Source organism: Misgurnus anguillicaudatus, chromosome 17 (assembly GCF_027580225.2).
Source record: "Misgurnus anguillicaudatus chromosome 17, ASM2758022v2, whole genome shotgun sequence".
Classification (NCBI taxonomy): Eukaryota; Metazoa; Chordata; class Actinopteri; order Cypriniformes; family Cobitidae; genus Misgurnus; species Misgurnus anguillicaudatus.
In genome coordinates, this window is record NC_073353.2 from 15,620,693 (window position 1) to 15,644,313 (window position 23,621).

Sequence of the window (23,621 nt, forward strand, 5' to 3'; positions counted from 1 at the left end):
GTCTAACGAACCAGGCTTTGGGGGTCAAACGCGCCCGAGGACGGTTTGGTTTGAAAAGTGTGAGTGCACCCTATTTGTGTTTCTTGGGAATCGAACGCATGACCTTTGTGCTGACAATGCTCAACAATTTGAGCTATAGGATCAAACATTTTTTCAACATAAATGTGTAGAGAATGACAGTGATCATTAATAATATCATGTAATGTTTCAGCATATGTATATGATAACATGTTTCTGGTTATTCATACTGAAAATGAAAAGTAGGCCAATATTTAAAACTGCATGTACGTCTTTCTTGGTTCAGTCGAGAAGAAATTATGTTTTTTGAGGAAAACATTGCAGGATTTTTCTCATTTTAATGGACTTTAATTGACACCAACACTTAACACTTAACTCACCACGTAACAGTCTTTCTCAACAGAGCCTCAAACGACTACAAACGATCCCAAATGAGGCATAAGGGTCTTATCTAGCAAAACTATAGTCATTTTTGACAAGAAAAAAAGTATACACTTTTAAACCACAGCTTTTCGTGTAGGTCCGGTCCAGCGCGACCTAACGTAAATGTGTGGTGACGTAGGGAGGTCATGTGTTACATGCACATTTGCAGACTATTGTAAACAATAAACTGACACAAAGACATTAGTATTAGTATCATTCAACATACAACAATGTCGGAACGGTCCTCTTTTAACACACTTGTAAGCACTGGGGCGGAGTTTCGCGTTCGTCCTCTGTGACCTCTTGACGTATTGCGTGACGTCATGCTGACGCTTTCAGGACCGGAGGAATATGAGAAGTTGTAGTTTAAAAGTGCATATTTTTTATTTTTCTTGTCAAAAAGGACAATCGTTTCGCTAGATAAGACCCTTATGCCTCGTTTGAGATCGTTTAGAGTCCTTTGATACTCTGTTGAAAAAAACGGTGCACTTTTAAATATGCACTTTTAAACTACAACTTCTCATATACATTAATGCTACTGTTAGGTTAAAATCAGTGAGGATCCCAATCTAAAAAACCAAACAGACACAAAAGCTGCAGCACTGGCTGAAAAAGCCGAGCGGCGGCGGCTGGAGGTGGAGAGAAAACGGAGGGAGAAAGAGGAAGAAAAGAAGAGAGAGCAAGAAAAAGAGGCAATAGAAGAGAGGATGAGAATGGAACTGGAAGAAGAAAAGAACAGGAGAGCAGAGGAAACAAGGTACAGTGTTTTACAACTAGACATATGTTTATACAAACACCATTACACACACACATCAGATAGCAATTCTCAATGCAATATGAATAGGTTACGAAAGATTAGAGAAGAGGAGGAGAGACTGAGGAGACAAGAGGAGGAGACGGAGAGACAGAGAAGAGAACAGGCAGAGAAGAAGAGAGAAAGAAGGCAACAAGAAGAGAAGAGGAGGCTGCTTGAACGGCTTCAGAGAGAACGACAGGAAGAGGAGAAACGAAAGGCTGGTAAATACCTGTGCACTGGCTTCTGATTGGTCAAAGCCTCTTAACATGTGACAGCCTTCATGACATTTGACTCTTGGTCCTGTGACACAGTGAGAACATATACAGGATTTAAATCAAGACATCATTTTTACTCTAATAAAATGTTAAAATACAGAGATAAAAATATTATTGACCAATTCCTTTTTAAAAATGTGGTTACAGAAAAGCACTTGAATAAACTGCACATAAACACACGAAATATACTATTTAGGTAAAATAACACATTACATCAGAGGTTCAAAATAGTAAAGTATTGTTACAATTTGTACTTTATCAAAATGTTTTTCTCGGGTAAGCCTTCACTACTTTAAGACTTAAGTTACGATGCAATTCAGTTCCCCACTGCTTAAAACCAGTTTAGACCCGCATGAATTGAGACCCAGTCTGTGAAAGCTCAGCTTAAGTTATTTCGGTGTAATAGTAATAACGTTAGACTGGTGTAATAGTACTAGTTACTACATCATGGTTATATATTCAGTCTTTCAGCTTTGTTGTCATACCGATGTAATGGCGGTTATGCTTGCAAGTTAAACGGCACAGTAGTAAAGTAGGAAGTTAACAATGTTTAGCAAACTTCGTCCAAAGCATTCTGACTAGAAATAATTATTTAAACATTTTTATTAATGTTCAAATAATATAATTACATCATTTCTTTAACAAAAACACATTTAGCAGATTTTGTAAATAACCATTGGAACGTTAACTTTTCTTTTTTGTCCCAAGATTTTTTTTATTTTCTTCAGTAGAAATTATTTTCAGTTTTAGGCCTACTTAAATATTACGTATCATATTTTGTCAAAATAATGTTTTGTACATTTTAATACTTACAGATTAACTGCTCAGACACTGTTATTGCTCACGTGTTGGTTAGTCTGCTTGGCTCGAGTAATGTATCACGTAAAGGCCACGAGATGGAGTCCTATCCATTTAATATTTTAAAAGGGCCACTAGCGCCCCCTTATAATGTAGGTGGAATTACATCTCTTAGTAATAGTAGCCACAAATTCTCCATTATCTTACTTCATTACTTGATTACTTTAGTTCAAATATGACACAAACTATACAAAGCCACATAAAAACTGTAGCAAAATTCCTAATTTACATAAAGTAGAGTTTATGAATTCCTTACAGTTAAAACAGAATACTATTGTATACATTAACAAAGTTGTTTAATTACTGTAATATATAACAGTATACATTTAACTACAGTTTACTTTAGTTAGTAAATACTATGGTATTTTTCCATGTGGGAATGGTAATCAAACAATGGTTAGTTTTATAAAGAAAATCTTGTAAATATAATTTGTAATGAATAAATGATCAAATGAATAATTTAACAGCTGAACTGGAACGTCAGCGTTTGGAGGAGGAAGCTTGGAGAGAGGAGGAACGCATTAAAATGTCACAGATGCAGGAGGAAGAGAGACTGGAGTACCTGCGCAGACGGCAGGAGGAAGAGGAGGAGAGGAGGAAGGATGCAGAGGAAAGAAGGAGGAAGGATGAGGAAGCAGCAAGGCGAGCTGAAGAGGAGGCTAGATTGCAGGCTGAACTGTTTGCCAGGTATGTTACACCAACACATATCAGCTCATGTTTATTATGTACCTCTGTCAGTTGTTTATCATGTGAGAACATGATGGTCCTACTACATTTAAAAGTAAAGGTGCAATAAGGTTTTTTTTACCAATGCAAAAGAAGAACCATGTTTGGTTCCTCAAAGAATCTTTCAGTCAAAGCTTTTTGGGCAACGCAAAGGTTTTGTTTATGTTAAAGGGGCACAAGACTTTTTTAAGATGTAAAATAAATCCTTGGTGTCCCTAGAGTACATGTGTGAAGTTTAAGCTCAAAATACAATATAGATAATTTATTATAACATGTTAAAATTGACACTTTGTAGGTGTGAGCAAAAATGTGGCGTTTTGGGTGTGTCCTTTAAAATGCAAATGAGCTGATGAAATTCAAAAACTGATTATAATGATGGTGGTTTGTTGCAATTAAAACTCAATAGTGCTGTCAATTATTTTCTCTCTCTCTGCACTAAATATCTGTGCCGTGGTTGGATAGTGCAGATTAAAGCGCGGTATTATTATAATAAGAACTCCTTATGACATCATAAGGATAGAAGCACTGGGGACCCAATTATAGCACTTAAACATGGAAAAAGTCAGATTTTCATCCCATGGCCCCTTTAAAGGTTCTTTATGGAACCATATATCCCTCTTAGGAACCTTTATTTTTAATAACGTTCTCATCCAACTAGTCCTAATCCAGGAAGCTCTTTAGCTGCATTGATTATTAAGCTGCTAAGAAAAAAGTAATAAAGATTGTATTGTTTTAAGGACAAATCTATCCATGCCTTCACAAAAACAAAGTTCCACTGGGAAACAAATATGATGAATTGTACAGTATTTGGTTTCAGAAGCCTTTGTGAAGTATGTTGTATTTCTCTCAATGACAGGCAGAGGGCAGCACTGGAGGAGCAATTAAAGTTTCACAGAGGTCTTTTTGTGGAGGCTGAAGGGCTTGAGCAGACACAGGATATTTCTCGTCCTTGGGTTTTCTCCTATTTCACTTTGTTGAAGATGCTTGGCTTAGCCGAGTCCTCGTGAGGACACACATCCAGATGTACTGTGATGACTTCATGTAAATCACACATTTCCAACCATTGTTCCTCTTACTGTATGTGCTTTTAATGTGCAATAGTTTGGGCTCTTCACATAAGGTCATTTGTGTCAACCTCTTCAGCATGTCTTCAACAGCACTTACGTTGCTCATAAAAATCTTATTTTGTTTATTGCTTTGAAATTAAAAATTGTAGGTTATCAATTCTAAGAATAATTTAATGTTAAATAAATAGCCTACCAGGAGAACATACTAGGCCTGTAAACAACAAAGCTGGAACCAATGTGGTTACAGATTTCGCATTTAAAGTGGTTGGCCCATTACAAGAAATGACATTTATTCAGACCTTTGTAAAATGCCAAAATGGCTTGTTTTAGTGCAATAATACTGACTAACATTATGAGTGGATATTTACTTAAAAAATATTAAATAATGTGATATTGTTAAATAAAAGGATAGAGAATAAGATCCATATCTGGAGCTACGGCATGTGAAACGTTTTCTTTCATAATAATAAATAAAGTATTGCATGACATAATGACAAAGATTTAAGGCTGACTGATACAACTACACATTATCAGACTAACTATAAGAAAGAATCTTCACCTGTCCCCAACAACAACTAACTTGAGTTCACTGGTGGTTCACACAACATTTTGTTAAACATATTTGTGAAGTGTTTACTATTTATATCTTTCTCGCACAACTACAATCCAACATTTATATATAAGATATAGACGGTTTCAGCAGTAACAACATACATGTAAACAAATAACTTTCGTGGAAATAACGTAACTTCCGGTAAACAAATAATCCATAACAACAAAGTCCTTTATTTCTAAAAACAAGCAAAATAAAGTAGTTTACCTTAGTTCAAATCATAGCTAAAACGTATTAAAAACGACACTGTATACATTAATTTTAGAGACCGGAAGTTAAGTTCTGTTCGCGAAAGCATGTGTGTCCCCGATGAAACGGCCTATAGGAATATATAAGATATCCTATCTCTATGTTAGTCATATGAACTTTTTACACATTAGGTTTCTATTCAAGGGATAAAGTCTAGAACACACAGGACAGGTAAAGTAAAATTCTCCTTTATTATAGGAAACATGTCATGGTTGTTTATGTAGAAAACAATAATTACATACAGGACTTTATATCCTAAACAGATATTTCTGCCTTTACCCAAATTGCATTAATAAATAAAAAATGGAAAAACTACAGTATAAACACAAAAAGTATAAATTATAAACATTGCACATGAGGCTATGCACACAATACCGTAAATGATTCAACGAATCAGTCCTCCAGTTGTAATTTTTTTTACATTGTTCACAGTGAAGAGCCGTTTACAGTCACAGACACTCTGAAAGAGAAGTAGAGATTCATTTCTGTCCTCCTCTTATTGTTGTAAAGCTCTATTGTCATGACCCTGCTGAGACATCCAAAGACTTCTCAATATCCACCTTCATCTGTATGTCGTCTATGGAGAGCAAAAACAAACAACTGAACAATGAAACTACCAGCAAGACTTTATAATAAAACAAAAGAAAGCATTTATTAATAAATATTTATATGTTAAATTGATTACTTTAAAATAAAGCAATAAACCCCAAGAAGCAGTGGGTTACCAGTGCATTTTATAACAGCTAAGGGGCGTTGTTAGGCACGACGCGAAGCGGAGAAGAACCAGAACGAGCCGTTTTATAAGTGTCATTAACTCACCTATACTGGCTACATCCACTATCTGGACTGCAATAGTCTTTCCATCCTTCAGCAGCATCTGTGTGATGTCACCGTCTGTTCCCGTATTAGTTACTGAGGTCACATTCACCAGCTGATTCGTGTTGAGCACAGCTGGAGCGTCACACAGAGCTGTGCTTTCTCCGGGAGATGGACTTGACTGGAGGAACTGGGATGGACTCAACAGGAGAGGACTGCTTGGATCGAGAGGTTCTAGTGTTGCTGGTGGTTGTTTAGCAGTAGCTTCTGCTGGACTAAGGGCAGGTTGTAGCTGGATAGTTAGAAAAAAGCAGAAGGCAATCAGTTCATTTTAGTTTTTCATAACAATGCATGAATTATATTATTTAATCAGTTACATACATTTGCAAAGTTTATAATGAATTTAAAATTAAAGGAGTTGTAAGTAACATTGACTTCTAGCGGTTGAACTTGGTACTAGAGGTAGATCAATAGTGGATTTTACGGATACCGATTACTAAGTTGGTCCCTACTTGTGGATAACAGATTCATCGACCTATAGTTTTCCCACTATTTCCCAGTCTCACCGCTAGATGCCGTTAAAACTCCCTGATTGCACATTTAAAGCTTCAATCCATAACTTTTGCCTCTCAATCGCCATCTCTGTTTGAAACATAATATGCAAGTCAAACTGATATTTCCTGCAAAATCGTACCCGACAGATCAAATTATGGTGACTTCTTTTTTCAAAGGCGCAGAATGCGAAGTGTTTGGCGCGTCGGGTGAACCTATGTGCATCACGTGTCTTGTCAAAATAAGTGCCTGCTGCAGACGCGTCTAAAGGGTTTATGATATAAGAGACGCTCATGTTTGCCAGATACTTGCATAATCTCATGCAGTATCAGAGTTTACTGTGTCTTGCGTGTGTTTTGTGAACGTGAGCGTCTCTTTTATCATAAACGGTTTTGACGCGTGTGCAGCAGGCACTTATTTTGATAAAACGCGTGATGCACATGGTTCACATGACGCAACAAAGAAGAGCAGTCACAAGCCGCCACTGCACTGTGAATCTGTGTAACATAAATTTTGAACATTGATTTTTTTAAGTACTTCCTCAGTAAGTGCTTTTTATTTATTTTTACCAAAAAATGAATTGCAGCTTTTATTTTATCAGCGTAATTTAATTTTTGCTGTAGGAGCACAAGACAATTTTTCAAACTGTAATTTTTTATTACATTTTTTTTTACAATCGCTATGACACATTTCTCTATACTTTGGTGACTTTTGTGTAAAAGTAAGCACAACAGCAATCTGTAGCTGCATTTTCATTCCAGATTTGCAAAAAACTTTTGTCGACAAAAAAACTATTGCGAAATGACGGCGTTTCCATTAAACGATGATATCCGACTGAATGTAGTTTTTCCTCTCGCAATAAGTTCTTTTAACCATCATATCAGCTGATGTTGGTAGGTTTAACTAATATCATATCCACCACAATAAGCAGTATTTTTAACCGAATAAGACGTAAGAATATTATCCAAACATAAATGCCAAGGAAATTATACTTAGGAGATCAAGGTAATGTATCAGTGGTGGCTCGTGACTGCTCATCCGAGGGGCGCAAATTCAAAATAAGTTTTCTGAGTGTCATGTGTGTTGCTTGTGTTTTCAAAATATGTGTTTGTTGCGTCATGTGAACCATGTGCATTAGGGCTGTGTATCGCCAACAATTTCCCGATACGATACGTATCCCGATACGATGCGCATCACGATACAAGACTATTTTGAATTACATTTTTTGCAGTTTTACAAAGATAATGCCTTACTCTAGGCATTATATTTGTCTCTCACTTAATTATTCTATATCTATGAATATATCTATAAACATGCAGTCAGAGTTAATATTATTTAGTAGAAATCAGATTATTAATGTGACAGCTATAGTTGAAGTAGCTCTGTAGGCTATCTCATCTCTAGACATACACTTTTCACATGGAAATCTTTGTCGTGTTTCTTCTCAAATGTGTTAGTACTGTTTTATAAGAGAGTGGCTAATAAAGCCCTTTGCAGTATAGGCTAAGATATCTGCGCTTTCATACTGACCTGAACTGAATTGATTTTAAATATGCGCGCGCGAGAGAGAGAGAGCGCGAGTACGCAGCTTGCTGTGCAGACACGTGCACCAGCGAGACAGACACGCAAAGTGAAAGTATACCCTGCTACCTTTAACTCTACGTACTCCACGGGACAGATGTGTCCTTTCCATATGCATCACGGATCAACAGCGATTCATCACGTTACTTTCAAAAGTACATCCGAATCGATACGGAAGGTGCTGTATCGATGCACGCATCGTCAGGCGTCCATGACGATGTATCGTCGTACCGATTTTTGAACACAGCACTAATGTGCATCACGTGTTTTGTCAAAATAAGTGTGTAACGATGTATGTATGTGGAAAGAAAGAAGGCGAAAGTAAACGAAAGTAACAACAAAACGAAAGTAAACGCCGGCAGCCCCTCACGGACGACTGCCGGTCACAAACAAAACATCAAACACATTATAAAACAATATCCAGGCCTGGTCCTCTCTCGTCCTCCACCGTCGTCATTCCTTCATTTATACTTCTGGACTCCTCCGCCTGTCCTGCTCGCCACATAGTGCCAGCTGCATATGCGTCAAAACCGTTTATGATAAAAGAGACGCTCACGTTCACAAAATACTCGCAAGACACTCACTTAACAGTAAACTTTGATTACGCGTGAGATTATGCGAGTATCTGGCCAAAGCAAGCGCCTCTTTTATCATAAACTCTTTAGACGCGTCTGCAGCAGGCACTTATTTTGACAAGACACGTGATGCACACAGAATCACTCGACACCCCGAACACATATTTTGAAAAAGGAACCACACACATGACGGGCTACATACATGTTGTGACGAACTTCACATCGAGCACCCTCAAAAAAAAAAGTCACCGGCTGCCACTCCAATGTATAGGTGTTTCTTGGACATACATTATTTTAAATGAAAAAAGATGTAGGAGTATTATCCAGACATTATTGGCAAGGAAAGTCAATTTCCGCAATTTGAAGGGTAATGGAAACGCAGCTTGTGTGAGCTAAACTGAGGATCCTTTGTCATTGCTTTGGCACGATATGTATTCATTGACTACTCTAAGAATTCCACACAACAACTGCCAAAAATCTGTGTACCTACAGGTGAAGATATTGGATATCCTAAGATGGGCAGCACTGCTGTTACTATGCATAGGGGACAATGCTACACTCAAAATGTCCGCTCTGGCAACAGATGTCTCCTCTTTCAGTAAAAAAAAAAAACAATTATCAATCGAAAATGATTGAACTGACTCCTACATAAGCAAATGCCTACCAAAATTTAATCAACTCGCGTCAACGCATCACTCATTTAATGAAGTGCATAGCAGACTGACTTTAAGCAATTATTAATTTAAGACATGATCACCTGTACTTGCGTGAAGAACTTGGGCTGCAGTGAGGTCAGAGAGCTAAAGAGCTGCACAGCCTCTGGAGAATGTGTGTCAATCCCTTCCAAGAGCGCCCCCTTCTGAGAAGATACTGTCAATACAACACCAGTATATAATAGTGTAAGCAGGGTATACATAATTGTTATACTATTTTGTAATGATAGGATTAGGATATTCAGAATATTTTACCCTCCACAGTAGCGGGAGTCAATGTCAAGGTCACGGTGTCTGGTATCAGGTTATCAGCATCTGCTTTCCACTGTGAGACAATTACAAACATGTAAAATGTGTTCGTCAACCTACAATACTATGCAAAATGGATGGCATATTTGTACTGAAGAAGTGTAATGCATATTGGGTCATTCTCACAAAATCCAGTGTCCATTCTCACAAAATCAGTGTCCAGCATCAGAATTTTTAAAAAGCCCTTGAAGCCTTTTTTTTGCACATATAAGATTAAGGTCTGAACTTACTATAACCATTATTTTAAGAGGATTTAAAACATGTTTCCTATAAAGTTATTTAAATTTTTTGATTATCATTAAAATTTTCATTACTGCGACATGATATTACATTAAATAGATGCATTTACAAACTCATGTTTAGGTAATGAGAACTAAAAAGTTGTCTAGGTACTATGACAAACAAAATTTCAACTTTTTTCTGGAGAGAAAAAATAAGAACTGCTTACCTGCTAGCCATCTTGAGTGTCACAGTCAATTATGGCCCTTCAATAATTTTTTTTTAAATGTTAGTTCATTGAGGGCTTAAACAATGATTGAAAATTGTTGCAGAGGATGAGAGAATTTTTCTTGGACACATTTATATTCCTTATTATTGTCTCTACATTTACCAATGATCATGTTTCTTTACTGTAAATGTTTATAGTATAACATGCACTAAAGCTTTTTATTTTTTAGATTTTTTAATTATAAATATTTCCATGTCAAAGAACCCAAATCCAGTCATGGACACGTTGCGCTAATGAAAATTTTCCCCTTAAAGGAATAGTCTACTCATTTTCAATATTAAATATGTTATTACCTTAACTAAGTATTGTTGATACATCCTTCTATCATCTGTGTGCGTGCACGTAAGCGCTGGAGTGCGCTGCAACGCTTCGATAGCATTTAGCTTAGCCCCATTCATTCAATGGTACCATTTAGAGATAAAGTTAGAAGTGACCAAACACATCAACGTTTTTCCTATTTAAGACGAGTAAGTTATACGAGCAAGTTTGGTGGTACAAAATAAAACAGCGCTTTTCTAAGCGGATTTAAAAGAGGAACTATATTTTATGGCGTAATAGCACTTTTGGCAGTACTTCGACTCGACTGAAAAGTCCGCTCCCCTTCTCCCTCTCATAATAGGAGAGGGAGGGTGTCGAAGTACTCCCAAAAGTGCTATTACGCCATAAAATATAGTTCCTCTTTTAAATCCGCTTAGAAAAGCGCTACGTTTTATTTTGTACCACCAAACTTGCTCGTATAACTACTCGTCTTAAATAGGAAAAACGATGTGTTTGGTCACTTCTAACTTTATCTCTGGTACCATTGAATGAATGGGGCTAAGCTAAATGCTATCGAAGTGTAGCAGCGCGCTCCAGCGCTTACGTGCACGCACTGAGATGATAGAGGGATGTATCAACAATTCTTAGTTAAGGTAATAACATATTTCAATATTGAAAATGAGTAGACTATTCCCTTAAATGTGGAAAAAAAATTGGTTTGTGTGATGTCATTTGAAATCATGTGCAAAATAGTACATGAAGAGATGTTTGTAATTGTATGCTTCTTATTTTGAGACTCTTACTTTGCATTTACTTTTTTTATCAAAATGTTTCATGACACCTCATAAGTTTAATTTCGCGAGAATCACCCGTTTGTGTCCACACACCTCTGTATCTGAGGTAGTCTCTGGTGTCAGATGAAGAGCTTTCTGAGCCTCGTGGATGTGGTTCTTGATGTCATTGACAGTAGGAAAATAACACAGGTTGTGTCTCTCAGGCACCTCATCTGGCTTAAACATCTCGCGCTCCACAAACCTCCTATGTGCAAGTAACAAAATTGAATGACATTGTACATTGTTTTTGCAGGTTATTAACCATTCGCACACTTGATCCGAGTCATACCTGAGCTGCTTGCGGACAGAGTACACCTGGTTATGCCCTTGTGCCACCAGATTACAGATCTTCTCTGCCACCAGTGGGTGCAGTCGAGAGGGGACAAATGTCCCATCCTCTAACTGGACGTCCTGCATGGCATCGATTCCCACCACCTCTGTGTCTTCTGCTTCTATCTGATGTTCCTCCTCAAAGTAGATCTGTTCTGGAAGTGGGGGCAGGTTTGCCGAGTCCATATTATGGTAGAGATGAGCTTTCTCTGTAGGGAGCTGGATGTAATATCTGTGAATGAAGAGCATACGAGAAACTGAGCGCATCAGTGATGATGTCATATCACATTATTGTTTTTTTATGACAATGTTTATACCTCACTACCCCTCCAGCATCCCATAAGCTCTTTCTGAGGTTGAAAAAGGCTTTCTCCTGTTCCTGCCTTACAACTTTCCTGTCCACTTTGGGATCTGTCGGAACCTTGTACTCGGGGAATTTTCGTACTTTCTTAATATATATCCTGTTGGAGAAACAGCGTCTGTTTAATTACTGTCCTGTGCGTATAAACACATCTAAACACCGTCTGCACTTGCAAGGTTGCGTACCTTGCAGGGCAGGTTGCTTTGTATTGATTGGTTTCCTGCTCAGGTCCTTTTTTAGGCTGCGCACCTTTTCTCCGCGGACCAAACTGACATTCCATCACAATGGCTCTGCTGCCTTAAAAACACATTAAAAATAAATAGTTCACCAAAAAATTTAAATTCTGTCATTGTTTACTCACCTTCAAGTTGTTACAAACCTATAAAAAATGTATTTGTTTTGCTGAATGGAAGGGAAGATATCTGTGATTAAGCAGGAAATAGGAGCACCATTGACTTCCATATTAGGAAAGAAAAATACTATGGAAGGCAATGGTGCTCAAAAATGGTTTCGGTTACAAACATTGCTCAAAATATCTTGTGTTCAGCAGAAAAAATAAATTTATACAGGTTTGTAACAATATGATGGTAAGTAATGATGATTTTTGGGTGAACTATCCCTTTAAATAATTAAGGAAGGACAAAATACCTGCATTAACAAAAGGAATGCCATCATAGGGCACATACTGTGACTTCCACATGAGTCGAGTGGCAGGTTTTGCAGGTGAGGGTGACTGACGGGTACCAAACACGGTGTGAGTTTGCTGCTTGTGCAGCTGTAGAATTGCCTCCATCTCTGCCTCTGTATTACAGTAACCGCGGTACGAGTCTCCGATTTTCTACTCACCATGAAACCATCACAGATAAAAATGATTTAACAAGCCATATTAGGATGAGTTTAATAGGTTGTGCTGTTAAAATGACCATAAATAAAGAAATGTTATGTCGTAAAAATATGCATTTTTATTGGACAAACCTCACACTCGCGCAGTCTCAGGGCCCAGTTCGGTGCCCCTGCTGGTAGTGGCTTTAGTGGGGGCACAAACACATCAGGAGAACTGAAAGAAAGACAAATAATAATTGAATTCTAGAAATAGGACCCTGTTTGAATTTCAAAATCCCTGAATTCCAAATTCAAATTTAAAGGAAAACACTACTGTTTTTTAAATATCTTACTATGTTCTTACCTCAACTTGGACGAATTTATTCATCCCTATATTTCTTTAATGCGTGCACTTAATCTTTGTACAGCGTGTCGTGAATGTGTTAGCATTTAGCCTAGCCCCATTCATTCCTTAGGATCCAAACTGGGATGAATTTAGAAGCCACCAAGTACATACTTACTCGTGTAACTACTAATGTAACAGTCTTAAAATAGGGAAAACATGGAAGTGTTTGGTGGCTTCTAAATTCATCCCTGTTTGGATCCTAAAGAATGAATAGGGCTAGGCTAAATGCTAACACAATCACGACAGGCTGTACAAAGATGAAGTGCATGCACTGAATAAAGATAGGTATGTATTAATTTGTCTAAGTTAAGGTAAGAACATAGTAAAATTTTGAAAAACGGTGGTGTTTTCCTTTAAAGGGACAGTTCACCTAGAAATAAAAATTGACACGAATTGGCCATGAAAATTCACGCTATTCGCCTCAACTCAAGTGAAAAATTCACATGACACAAAGTTAAATCCCATTTGTAATCTAGAGTGTGGAACGCAATGCTTCGCGTTTGGTGTTTACACATCATAAGTCAATGGTGCTCAAAAACTGTTTGCTCACAAACATTGCTCATAATACCTTCCTTTGTGTTTAGCAGAACAACTTAAAGGTGAGCAAATGATGACAAAATTGACATTTTTGGGTAAACTATCTCTTAACCTCTGTATACAATGACAAAAGCATCATTTCTGTTGTATAAATAAAAACAATTTATAACTATCAGAAATACTCACTCTTTACTTTGAATCTTAGTACCGATGACACTTTGAGCTGTGTCTGCAGCTGAACTATCAGTGTCATCATTGTTATTTTTGGAAGTAATAATTGCCTGGGGTTTTGTTTTCTCCACAAACACACCTGATTAACACAAGAGAACGAAAAGAAAAGCATAATAGCAAAATGCACTTTTATCAATCAATGATACATAATAAGAATAACACAATTAATGACCTGATGACTGTGCTATATCCAGCACCTGACCATGAGGTAGTAACATCTGAGCCCCTCCTTGAGGGAGAGGTTGGACACCATATAACTGTCCGGTCTGTCCTGTCATAATCACCTGCAAGATAAAAACTGAAATTAATACATAGTTCAAGGTTATGATGAGTAATACCTGTAAGAGCCACATAGGAATAAGTTAATCTAAAATAATAATTTAGTAAAATTAATAAGAAAATATTTCATTAAAATTCATAAGATATTTTTGCTTTAAAATGCACATTTAGTAATGTTTAAATCTGATAACATTTAATTATTTTGAGCTTCCGGTCAGATCGCACTACGTCATAACACATGCGATTGAATGTGTTCAGTTTAGTTTGAAGTTAGATATGATGGAAGCAACACAGTTTTTTGACCGTGCGTACCATGTCTACTATGTAACAGCTTTTATTTATGTTTTGGAAGTAAACATTTAAAACGAAGATCGTGGTTTGCTCGTGTTTCAAATACTGGTTAAATTTGACTGACTTCAAAAGGTGGTACAGAAGAATAAGAAGCAAATAGGTGCCATTACATTAGTCAAAAAACTTGCTAATCAGAGATCGACGCTGGATTACCTGGATAAAGGAGGACGTTGTTAGCTGTTGTTGGATAAGGAGACAGCGGATTGGACTTTTTCGCCGCAAACAAGTGTCAACGAGTTGATGCAAGCTTACCTGCGTCGGATTGACACCCATTCGGCAGTTTCACCGCTGTTTGTTCGTCTTTCCTCCGCTTCGTTAGCTAACGGCTAGTTGCTTATCAGTCAACGGAGAAGTAACGCTGCACGCTGAAAATGGGACTTTTTCTTAAAAATACGTGAGACGCACGAAAGTAATGAGTGAGTTTGGAAGAGAAAAAAGGTATGATGACTTTTCTCTGTAAAACGTATGCTCATAACAAGCTCTGATTCAGTCAATGTGGAGTTTTGGCGATCTTTAAGAAGTTGTTTTGCACTCGGTTATTTGAAGAAAGTGTTTGAAACGTTTGCATACGACTAAAGCATTAACTCTGCTATTTGTAAGATGGCTGAAGGAAATGAACAAAGATGTTTTGAGGATACAATGGAAAAGGGAAGGTCACATAAGATGACAGAGAAGGCTTTAGAAGAGAGATTGCAGAGGTTCATTGCATTGAGAAGAAGAACATTAGGAATTCTGACAAGCAAAAGAAAGGATTTGGAAACATTGATGAGTGATGCTCAAAATTTACAAAGGGTTAAATACATGATGGAAAATGATTTTGCAACATCACTAAATGAGTTTTAACGGCTCAACAACGAAGTTGCTAATCTTTTGACTGAAAATGAAAAAATGGATGATCAAGAGATCTGGTTTGAACCTAAAATGGCAGCAATAAGAGGATTTATGAAAACGACAAAAAAATTGGATTGCAGCTGAGCATGAACTCAGCCAGCCAGTGGAAAAGGTGCTGCAAAAAGAACCAAATGTGGTTGATTATCTGCAAGAAACTGTTAAACCAAATGACAGTGTTTCACAGGTTGGGGTCAGTGATGTCACACATGCCAGCCTGCGTAGATCACAAATAAGTCGCACCTCAGCTGTGTCACGAGTATCGTCAGCAAGAGCTAGACAGGAAGCGGAACATGCAGCCCTGCTTGAACGTGCCGCAGCACTAAAGAAAATGCAACAGCTCGAATTTGAGGCAGCTAAAATCAAAGCTGAAAAGGAAGAGTTAGTGCTGGAAACTGCGTTAGCTGAAAGTAAAGCAAAATTAAGGGTGCTTAAGGAATATGAAAGATCTGAAGATGGTTTAAGTAGTTACGCGACAGTGCAAAAGCCACAAGATGGACATGTGATGGAAAGAGCTAGCATTTTGCTTCCACAGCAAGCTAATACGGGCATTCATGTTCAATCACATACACAGCACTCTCAAATACAACAACAATCTCAAACAGTCTTCAATTATGTGTCTAATGCTCAATCTAACAAAGGTGATGACATAATAGCGGTTATGCAAAAACAGAATGTAATCACTGAGCTACTAGTAAGACAACAGCAGCTATCTCATCTTCCAACCAAGGACATTCCTGTGTTCAAGGGTGATGCTCTACAATACAAATCTTTCATGAGGGCGTTTGAACACGCAATAGAGCAAAAAACCAGCAATGATCAAGACAAACTGTACTTTTTGGAACAATTTACGGCCGGTGAACCTCAAGAGCTTGTTCGCAGCTGTGCTCATATGACGCCAAACAAAGGCTACTGCGAGGCGAAGCGACTACTTCATAAGCACTATGGGGATGAATTACGGATTGCCAGCGCGTACATTGACAAAGCACTCAAATGGCCTCAAGTAAAATCTGATGATGGGAAAGCATTGAGCGCTTATGCAATGTTTTTGATTGGATGTCGCAATACTATGGAAGACATTGAATTCCTAGAGGAGATGGATAACCCAACCAACTTAAGGACAGTGGTGTCTAAGCTACCATATAAATTGAAAGAACGTTGGCGTGCTGAAGCTTATGACATAAAAGAGCGAAGAGGTGGGAGAGCAAGGTTTGCTGATTTGGTAAATTACATAGACCGCCAAGCTAGAATAGCGATGGATCCCCTCTTTGGTAATATCTCAGACAGCCGTCCAATCTCAAGTGGAAAGATTGAACAAAAAGAAAAATATCATGGAAGGAAAGAGGTCCGTGGAAGCAGTTTCGCAACAAATGTTTTCAATGAAGGCAAAGGGCCTCAAGAAACGCATGTTAAGCCAGCAAATATCAGTAAACCTGTGAGTGCCTTTGAGAAGCCGTGTTTATACTGCCAGCAATCACATACCCTTGCCTCATGCAGCAAAATCAAACAACAACCACATAAGGAGCGCGTGGATTTCTTAAAAATGAAGGGCTTGTGTTTTGGATGCTTAGTTCCAGGTCATCTTAGCAAATTCTGCAAAAGAAGAATTGAGTGTAAAGAGTGTGCTTTAAAGCATCCAGACATTCTGCACATAATAAAGGAAAAGGAAGAAGGTTCTGTCTTACCTGAAAAGAAAGATGCTCAACATGGAAGTGAAGTATCTTGTGCACAAGTTTCTATCCTGCAAGAATCCTGTAGCCTCACGGGGGCCGGAGAAGCGGAATGTGTGCTGTCAATAGTACCGGTAAAGATCAAATCGAAAAGGAGTGACAAGTGTGTTGAAACATACGCCTTTCTGGACCCGGGAAGCACAGCAACGTTCTGCACAGAAGACCTGCAAAAGAAACTAAACGTGAAAGGGAAACCAACACGAATACTGCTTAGCACTATGGGTGAAGACAAACCTGGAGGACAGAAGCTCATGAATAGTTTCGTCATATCAGACTTGGAAGTGTGCGGTCTGGAGGACACCAAGTTCATTGAGCTACCAAAGGTGTTTACTCATAGCAACATACCTGTTCATATCGAAAACATACCTAAAAGGTCAGATATCCAGAAGTGGCCTTATTTAAATGAAGTACGCTTGCCAGAGATAAAAGCGGATGTAGGCCTACTTATTGGAGCTAACTGTTCAAGAGCAATGGAACCATGGCATGTTATTAATGCAAAGGATGGAGGCCCTTATGCTGTGAAGACTGCCATAGGCTGGGTTGTGAACGGACCTGTAAGAAAGGAACTAAATGATTCAATGAATGAAACACCTACCTTTTCTGTAAACAGAATTTCTGTGATGGAGATTGAGAAGCTACTGGTCCAACAGTATAACACTGACTTTCCAGAGCGTTACTATGATGATCGAATGGAGATGTCTTGTGAAGACAAACAATTTATGCAGTCTGTACAGAAAACCACAATTTTTGAGAATGGACATTACAGCATTGGACTGCCATTAAGGAATGAGAAACTCCAAATGCCTAATAACCGTTGTGTGGCAGAACAGCGCATAGCTTGTTTGCTTAGAAAATTCAAGAAGAATCCTGAATTTTTTGAAGAATACAAGAGCTTCATGGAGACCATCATTGACAAAGGCTACGCTGTCCAAGTTCCAGTCCAACAGCTGAAACGTGATGACAACAGGCTGTTTTACATACCACATCACGGGGTGTATCACCCAAAGAAAAATAAGTTGAGGGTGGTCTTCGACTGCACAGCTTCGTTTCAAGATAGGTCTCTGAATAGTGAACTGCTCCAAGGACCTGACCTGACCAACACGTTAATTGGTGTGCTTTTAAGATTTCGTGAGGAGCCAGTAGCTATAATGGCGGACATCGAGTCGATGTTTTACCAGGTCAAGGTGCCAGAACGTGACGCAGACTTACTCCGTTTTCTTTGGTGGCCCAATGGCAAGTTGAACGAGCCTATGAAGGAATTTCGAATGACTGTGCACCTCTTTGGAGCCACATCATCACCAAGTGTTGCCTCATATGCACTAAAAAGAACTGCTGAAGATCACAAGGCTGATGTATCTCCAGAAGCTGTTCAGACAGTTCTGCGCAACTTCTACGTAGATGACTGTTTGAAAAGTGTAGCTAAAGAAGAAGATGCGGTGACCCTGGCTAGAGATCTTCGTACCCTGTGTGCCAGTGGAGGCTTCACTTTAACAAAGTGGGTGAGCAATAGCAGGAAGGTGTTAATGACAATCCCTGAAGTGCATAGAGCCAGTGAAGTGAAGGACTTGGATCTAAGACATGACGCTTTGACAGTCGAGAGGACCCTCGGTGTACAGTGGGACACTGAAACCGATACTTTCACCTACAGTATGAAGCTGCAAGACAAGCCAATGACCAGAAGAGGAATTTTATCAGTCGTGAATTCCATCTACGACCCCCTTGGCTTTCTGGCTCCAGTCATCTTGCCCGCTAAACTCCTGTTGAAAGATCTTTGTAAAGAACAATACGGATGGGATGAGAACATTGGTGGAAAACACGCTGAAGTTTGGAAAAGATGGACCGAAGATGTCAGTCATCTCTCTACCTTCCATGTGAGCAGGTGTTTGAAGCCTACAGATTTTGGTTGCACTGCAGTAGCACAGTTACATCATTTTTCAGACGCATCTGAGTCTGCATACGGCACTGTGTCCTATCTGCTGTTAGAGAATAGCCAAGGTGAGAAACGATGTGCATTCCTCATGGGGAAGACTAGAGTGGCTCCACTCAAACTGGTCACCATTCCCAGACTGGAGTTAACCGCAGCAGTTGTCGCTGTTAAAATAGACAAGATGTTACATCAAGAGCTTCAAGTTCCATTGCAACAATCAATTTTTTGGACAGACAGTACTACTGTGCTCAGATATATTGACAGTGACTCTGCTCGTTTCAAAACTTTCGTTGCAAACAGAATCTCGTTGATCCGAGAAGCAACCAAGCCATCACAGTGGAAGTATGTCAGAACAACAGAAAATCCTGCAGATCAAGCCAGTAGGGGACTGAAAGCTAAAAGTTTGATGCAAGGAGGAACATGGATCAATGGGCCGGCCTTCTTGCTGGACAAGGAACGTGACTGGCCTGAACAACCTGTGCAAAGGAAGGAAAGCCTTCAAAATGATCCGGAAGTTAAGAAAGGAGCTACAGTCAACATGATTAATGTCAAGGAAAACACAGATCCAATCGACAAACTGATCAGCTATTACTCAGACTGGCATAAACTAAAAAGAGCAGTTGCCTGGATTTTAAAGGTGAAGGAAAATCTGTGGAAACTGAAAGAGGAAAGAAAGGAAATATCAAGAAAGATCAGGGAAACAGAAAAGGACCCTGAAAAGGAAAGATCAAAATTGGAACAACAAATGAAGAAATTCAAAGCAACAACAAATAAATCACTTACTTTGGATGATCTGGTTGTCGCAGAAACTGAAATCATCAAATTCAGTCAAAGACAGCAGTTTGGAGAAGAAATCAAAGTGCTGGAGAAAGGTAAACAGCTCAGTCATAGCAGTCAACTGTTCAAATTGGATCCGATTCTTCAAGATGACACGTTAAGGGTTGGTGGAAGACTCAACAAGTCTGCCATGCCAGAAAACGCTAAACGTCCAGCAATTATTTCAAAGCACAGCAAAGTTGCAACATTGATTTTGAGAGACATACACCAAAGAACAGGACACTGTGGGCGCAGCTATGTCTTAGCACAACTGAGATGCAGGTACTGGATCCCACAAGCCAATTCTGCAATTCGAAAGATAATCAACAAATGTACAGTGTGCCGCAGGATTAATGGAAAGGTTGGTGAGCAAAAGATGGCAAACCTGCCTGAAGATAGGCTCTTGCCAGATAAGCCTCCTTTCACAAATACCGGTGTTGATTTCTTTGGGCCGTTTGATGTCAAGCGGGGCCGAAATACAGTCAAAAGGTACGGTGTGATGTTCACTTGTCTCACTCTCAGAGCGGTGCACATTGAAGTTGCAGATAGCCTCGACACAGACTCCTGTATTAATGCAATTCGTCGCTTTATATGCAGGAGAGGTCAAGTTACCATCATGCGTTCTGACAACGGCACAAATTTTGTGGCCGCTGAAAGAGAGTTGAGAGAAGCCATTCAACAGCTGGATAATGACAAGATTGAAAAGGCCTTACAACCAAAGGGAATAAAGTGGATATTCAATAGCCCAGCTGCTTCGCACCAAGGCGGGATTTGGGAAAGACAAATTCGGACTGTGCGAAAAATCTTAAATTCCCTTTTGAAAGAGCAAGCAGTGAACGATGATTGTCTTCTGACAATAATGTGTGAGGTTGAAAGCATCATCAACGGTAGGCCACTTACAACAATGTCAGATGATGTGAATGACGTAGAACCTCTAACACCCAATCATTTACTGCTGTTGAAATCTCAACCCAAAATGCCTCCAGGGATTTTCAGCAAAGATGACATGTACACAAGAAAGAGATGGAAGCAAGTTCAATATCTTGTGGATTTATTTTGGACTAGATGGACCCGTGAATACCTTCCACTTCTTCAAGAGCGCCAGAAATGGCTAAAGCCAAGAAGAAACTTCATGACAGGAGATGTTGTGTTACTAGTGGATAGCTCTTCCCCACGAAACTCCTGGCTCATGGGAAGGGTAGTTGAAACGTTGCCGGACTCCAATGGAATAGTACGAAGAGTGAGGATAAAGACCAAGACCAACACTCTAGAAAGGCCTATAAACAAACTGTGCTTGTTGGAAGAGGCGACGTCAGAAGAGTGAAGAAAGAAGAAACCAGTTGATAATTTATGGGAAAAAAGTTTGGCTCTTTGTGTTTAAGTTTATAATTGCTTAGTCCTCTTGCCTAACCAATTAGGGGCCGGGTAATGTAAGAGCCACATAGGAATAAGTTAATCTAAAATAATAATTTAGTAAAATTAATAAGAAAATATTTCATTAAAATTCATAAGATATTTTTGCTTTAAAATGCACATTTAGTAATGTTTAAATCTGATAACATTTAATTATTTTGAGCTTCCGGTCAGATCGCACTACGTCATAACACATGCGATTGAATGTGTTCAGTTTAGTTTGAAGTTAGATATGATGGAAGCAACACAGTTTTTTGACCGTGCGTACCATGTCTACTATGTAACAGCTTTTATTTATGTTTTGGAAGTAAACATTTAAAACGAAGATCGTGGTTTGCTCGTGTTTCAAATACTGGTTAAATTTGACTGACTTCAAAAGGTGGTACAGAAGAATAAGAAGCAAATAGGTGCCATTACATACCAGTAAGATCAAATAAATGTGCATTATAATTTATTAGAATTGTGCATTGGTGTAAGGGTTATGGGCATCCTTTGAGTTATGGTGCAATGTCCTCACCAGCCTCTCGTAGCATAAAGACTGTCCATTTTGGTCAAGAATAAGAAAGTTTTCAGCTTGCACAGGAATGGTAGAGGGTTTCTGACTGGTTACTGCAGTTTGTGGGGTTGGGATGATTGATGGATGCTCCTTAGTCTCAGTTTCTGAGTTTTTCTCAGGTTCCTAACACAAAACAATAAAAAACAGCAAGAGAACAAAAAAAAAAAGAATAGTTAAAGTACAAACCACCAACAGCTAATACTTTAGTTTTTCCATGAGGTTGACAGATCAGATTCACACACACAGGTGTTTGTAAGGCACTATTTTCTGTAAAGCTGCTATGAAACAAAATTGCTGCAGTATAAATACATTTTAATTCGAAACGTTTCTCTTCGGGTCTATACAACCAACATTACTTGAAGTGTGGACAACTATTTAAGTTTTAAAAATAGATTTTATAAATATATATTATTTATAAAATGACATTTTCTATTTATTAAACATAGTTTAAATGTTTCTTTATAAATATAGATATATAAATTGATCCATATTTTAGGAAGGGGGCAAATTTGGGGGTCCTTGGCATCATAAAATTTGAAAACTAATGGTGTAACTAGTTAAATGTTCTTACCAGTTGTTCTTCTGTCTGTAAGTCTGTGTCCTCTCTCTCCTCAGACTGAAGCTCATCCTCCATATCTCTCTCTTCCTCTATACATATACACCCCTCTAAAAATCACGACAGAAAGTCAAAGATCAGCTGGGTTATTATCATTAAACTTATATCATATAGGAGCCATGTTTGTGAATTTAATATAGTTAAACATTTGATTGTGAAAGTAAGTGCTTTGAAATTAATGGTGTCCAAGGAAATCCAATTAATATCTTATTTAAAGTGTAAAGCTTATCATGATAATTGATCAACTAATAATATTAAAAATAACTAATTTTAGGCAACGTTTTGTAAAGAAACGCGTTTTATTATGTTTTGACTACAATTCAGCCTTGAGGAGTTCACAGCTAACGTTACACAAATGTAATAAATTAACATTATTTTATATATAAACGCCATGTTGGATCGCTGCTTGCTAGCACAGCAAAACACACATCGTGTAAATGAGAGTAACCTCGACATAATTTAACGCTTTATAATTTCAATTTTATAATTTTAATTATAATTTCTTGTGACAACACTGTACGTCTGACTACATATCCCACTACACGAGACTCGGCAGAGTCCAGGAAGGTGGTACAATTGAAAACGAGTCTACTCAACCTCGTCTTCATCCAGGATTCCTCGCGTCGATAAAACGAAAACGCGGAAACCGGCGCGTCATCGATGCCTCGGCTTCCGTAGGAAACACATTTTCAGAGTAAAAGAGGTATTTTCTTTTATTTACAAAATAATATATATATTTTTAATGAAACAGACACGGGGTGTTCACACGGCGCATTGCTAATTACATTATACAAATATATTTTCTTATAAAATTCGATACATTTTAAAGCTTTAAAGTTGCTAAGTATCCAAATATTTCAACAGGGATTTTTGCACTTTTGTATAAAAACTTAATTAAAATAAATTAATAGATTTATTAGAAAATACTTATTTTATAATTAAAAAATTCAAGTAAAACATCATTATACTTCAAAAACGTAAGTTTTATAAGTTTAAAATATATACTGCAAATATTTGTCGTCATACTAACAGATTTTGTTTAAAAGACGTAAAAAACCCGTTTGGAATAATATAAAAAACTAATAATTGGTATTATACATGACATAAGTTTGGAAAGTTGTGTCATTTTGTGACTCTTGCCCTGCCATCCGTATAAAACTGTTAAACTGTTTTTTATTATGGATGCAG

At 38.1% G+C, this 23,621-nt stretch overlaps 2 protein-coding genes and 1 long non-coding RNA gene across 7 annotated transcripts in view; 1 reads left to right on the plus strand and 2 right to left on the minus strand.

The window, feature by feature from the left end:
* Positions 1-2,427, minus strand: part of LOC141350249 (uncharacterized) — a 144,732-nt gene extending 142,305 nt beyond the window's left edge. Inside the window, exons 1-2 of the long non-coding RNA XR_012358298.1 lie at positions 2,326-2,427; positions 1,467-1,537 (exon numbers count right to left, since the gene is read on the minus strand). This is a non-coding gene — a long non-coding RNA (uncharacterized lncRNA). The remainder of the gene's footprint in view (positions 1-1,466; positions 1,538-2,325) is intronic.
* The window catches only part of kiaa2012 (KIAA2012 ortholog), a 46,886-nt gene extending 42,331 nt beyond the window's left edge, over positions 1-4,555 (plus strand). For both annotated transcript variants that reach the window (XM_073855040.1, XM_073855041.1), the window contains 4 exons: positions 987-1,198; positions 1,286-1,458; positions 2,838-3,057; positions 3,953-4,555. In XM_073855040.1, coding sequence (XP_073711141.1) covers positions 987-1,198; positions 1,286-1,458; positions 2,838-3,057; positions 3,953-4,103 — 756 coding nt within the window. In that variant the 3' untranslated portion in view covers positions 4,104-4,555. The remainder of the gene's footprint in view (positions 1-986; positions 1,199-1,285; positions 1,459-2,837; positions 3,058-3,952) is intronic.
* Positions 4,556-5,197: 642 nt separating this feature from the next.
* carf (calcium responsive transcription factor) lies at positions 5,198-23,158 on the minus strand. Of its 4 annotated transcripts, none has more exons than XM_073855042.1 (14): positions 23,031-23,158; positions 22,389-22,483; positions 21,779-21,940; positions 14,030-14,141; positions 13,813-13,936; positions 12,837-12,918; positions 12,510-12,699; positions 12,047-12,158; positions 11,818-11,961; positions 11,225-11,732; positions 9,518-9,587; positions 9,313-9,419; positions 5,845-6,133; positions 5,198-5,602 (listed from the first exon to the last, which is right to left on the minus strand). In XM_073855042.1, exons 2-14 carry the CDS (start codon positions 22,449-22,451, stop codon positions 5,544-5,546), a joined length of 2,022 nt encoding a protein of 673 aa, XP_073711143.1. In that variant the 5' UTR covers positions 22,452-22,483; positions 23,031-23,158; the 3' UTR covers positions 5,198-5,543. The 4 variants fall into 4 exon arrangements, with proteins under 4 accessions (XP_073711143.1, XP_073711145.1, XP_073711144.1 ...); XM_073855044.1 differs by lacking the exon at positions 23,031-23,158 and having other exon boundaries at positions 11,225-11,375; positions 11,460-11,732; positions 22,389-23,024; XM_073855043.1 differs by lacking the exon at positions 23,031-23,158 and adding an exon at positions 22,954-23,019.
* Positions 23,159-23,621: the final 463 nt, after the last annotated feature.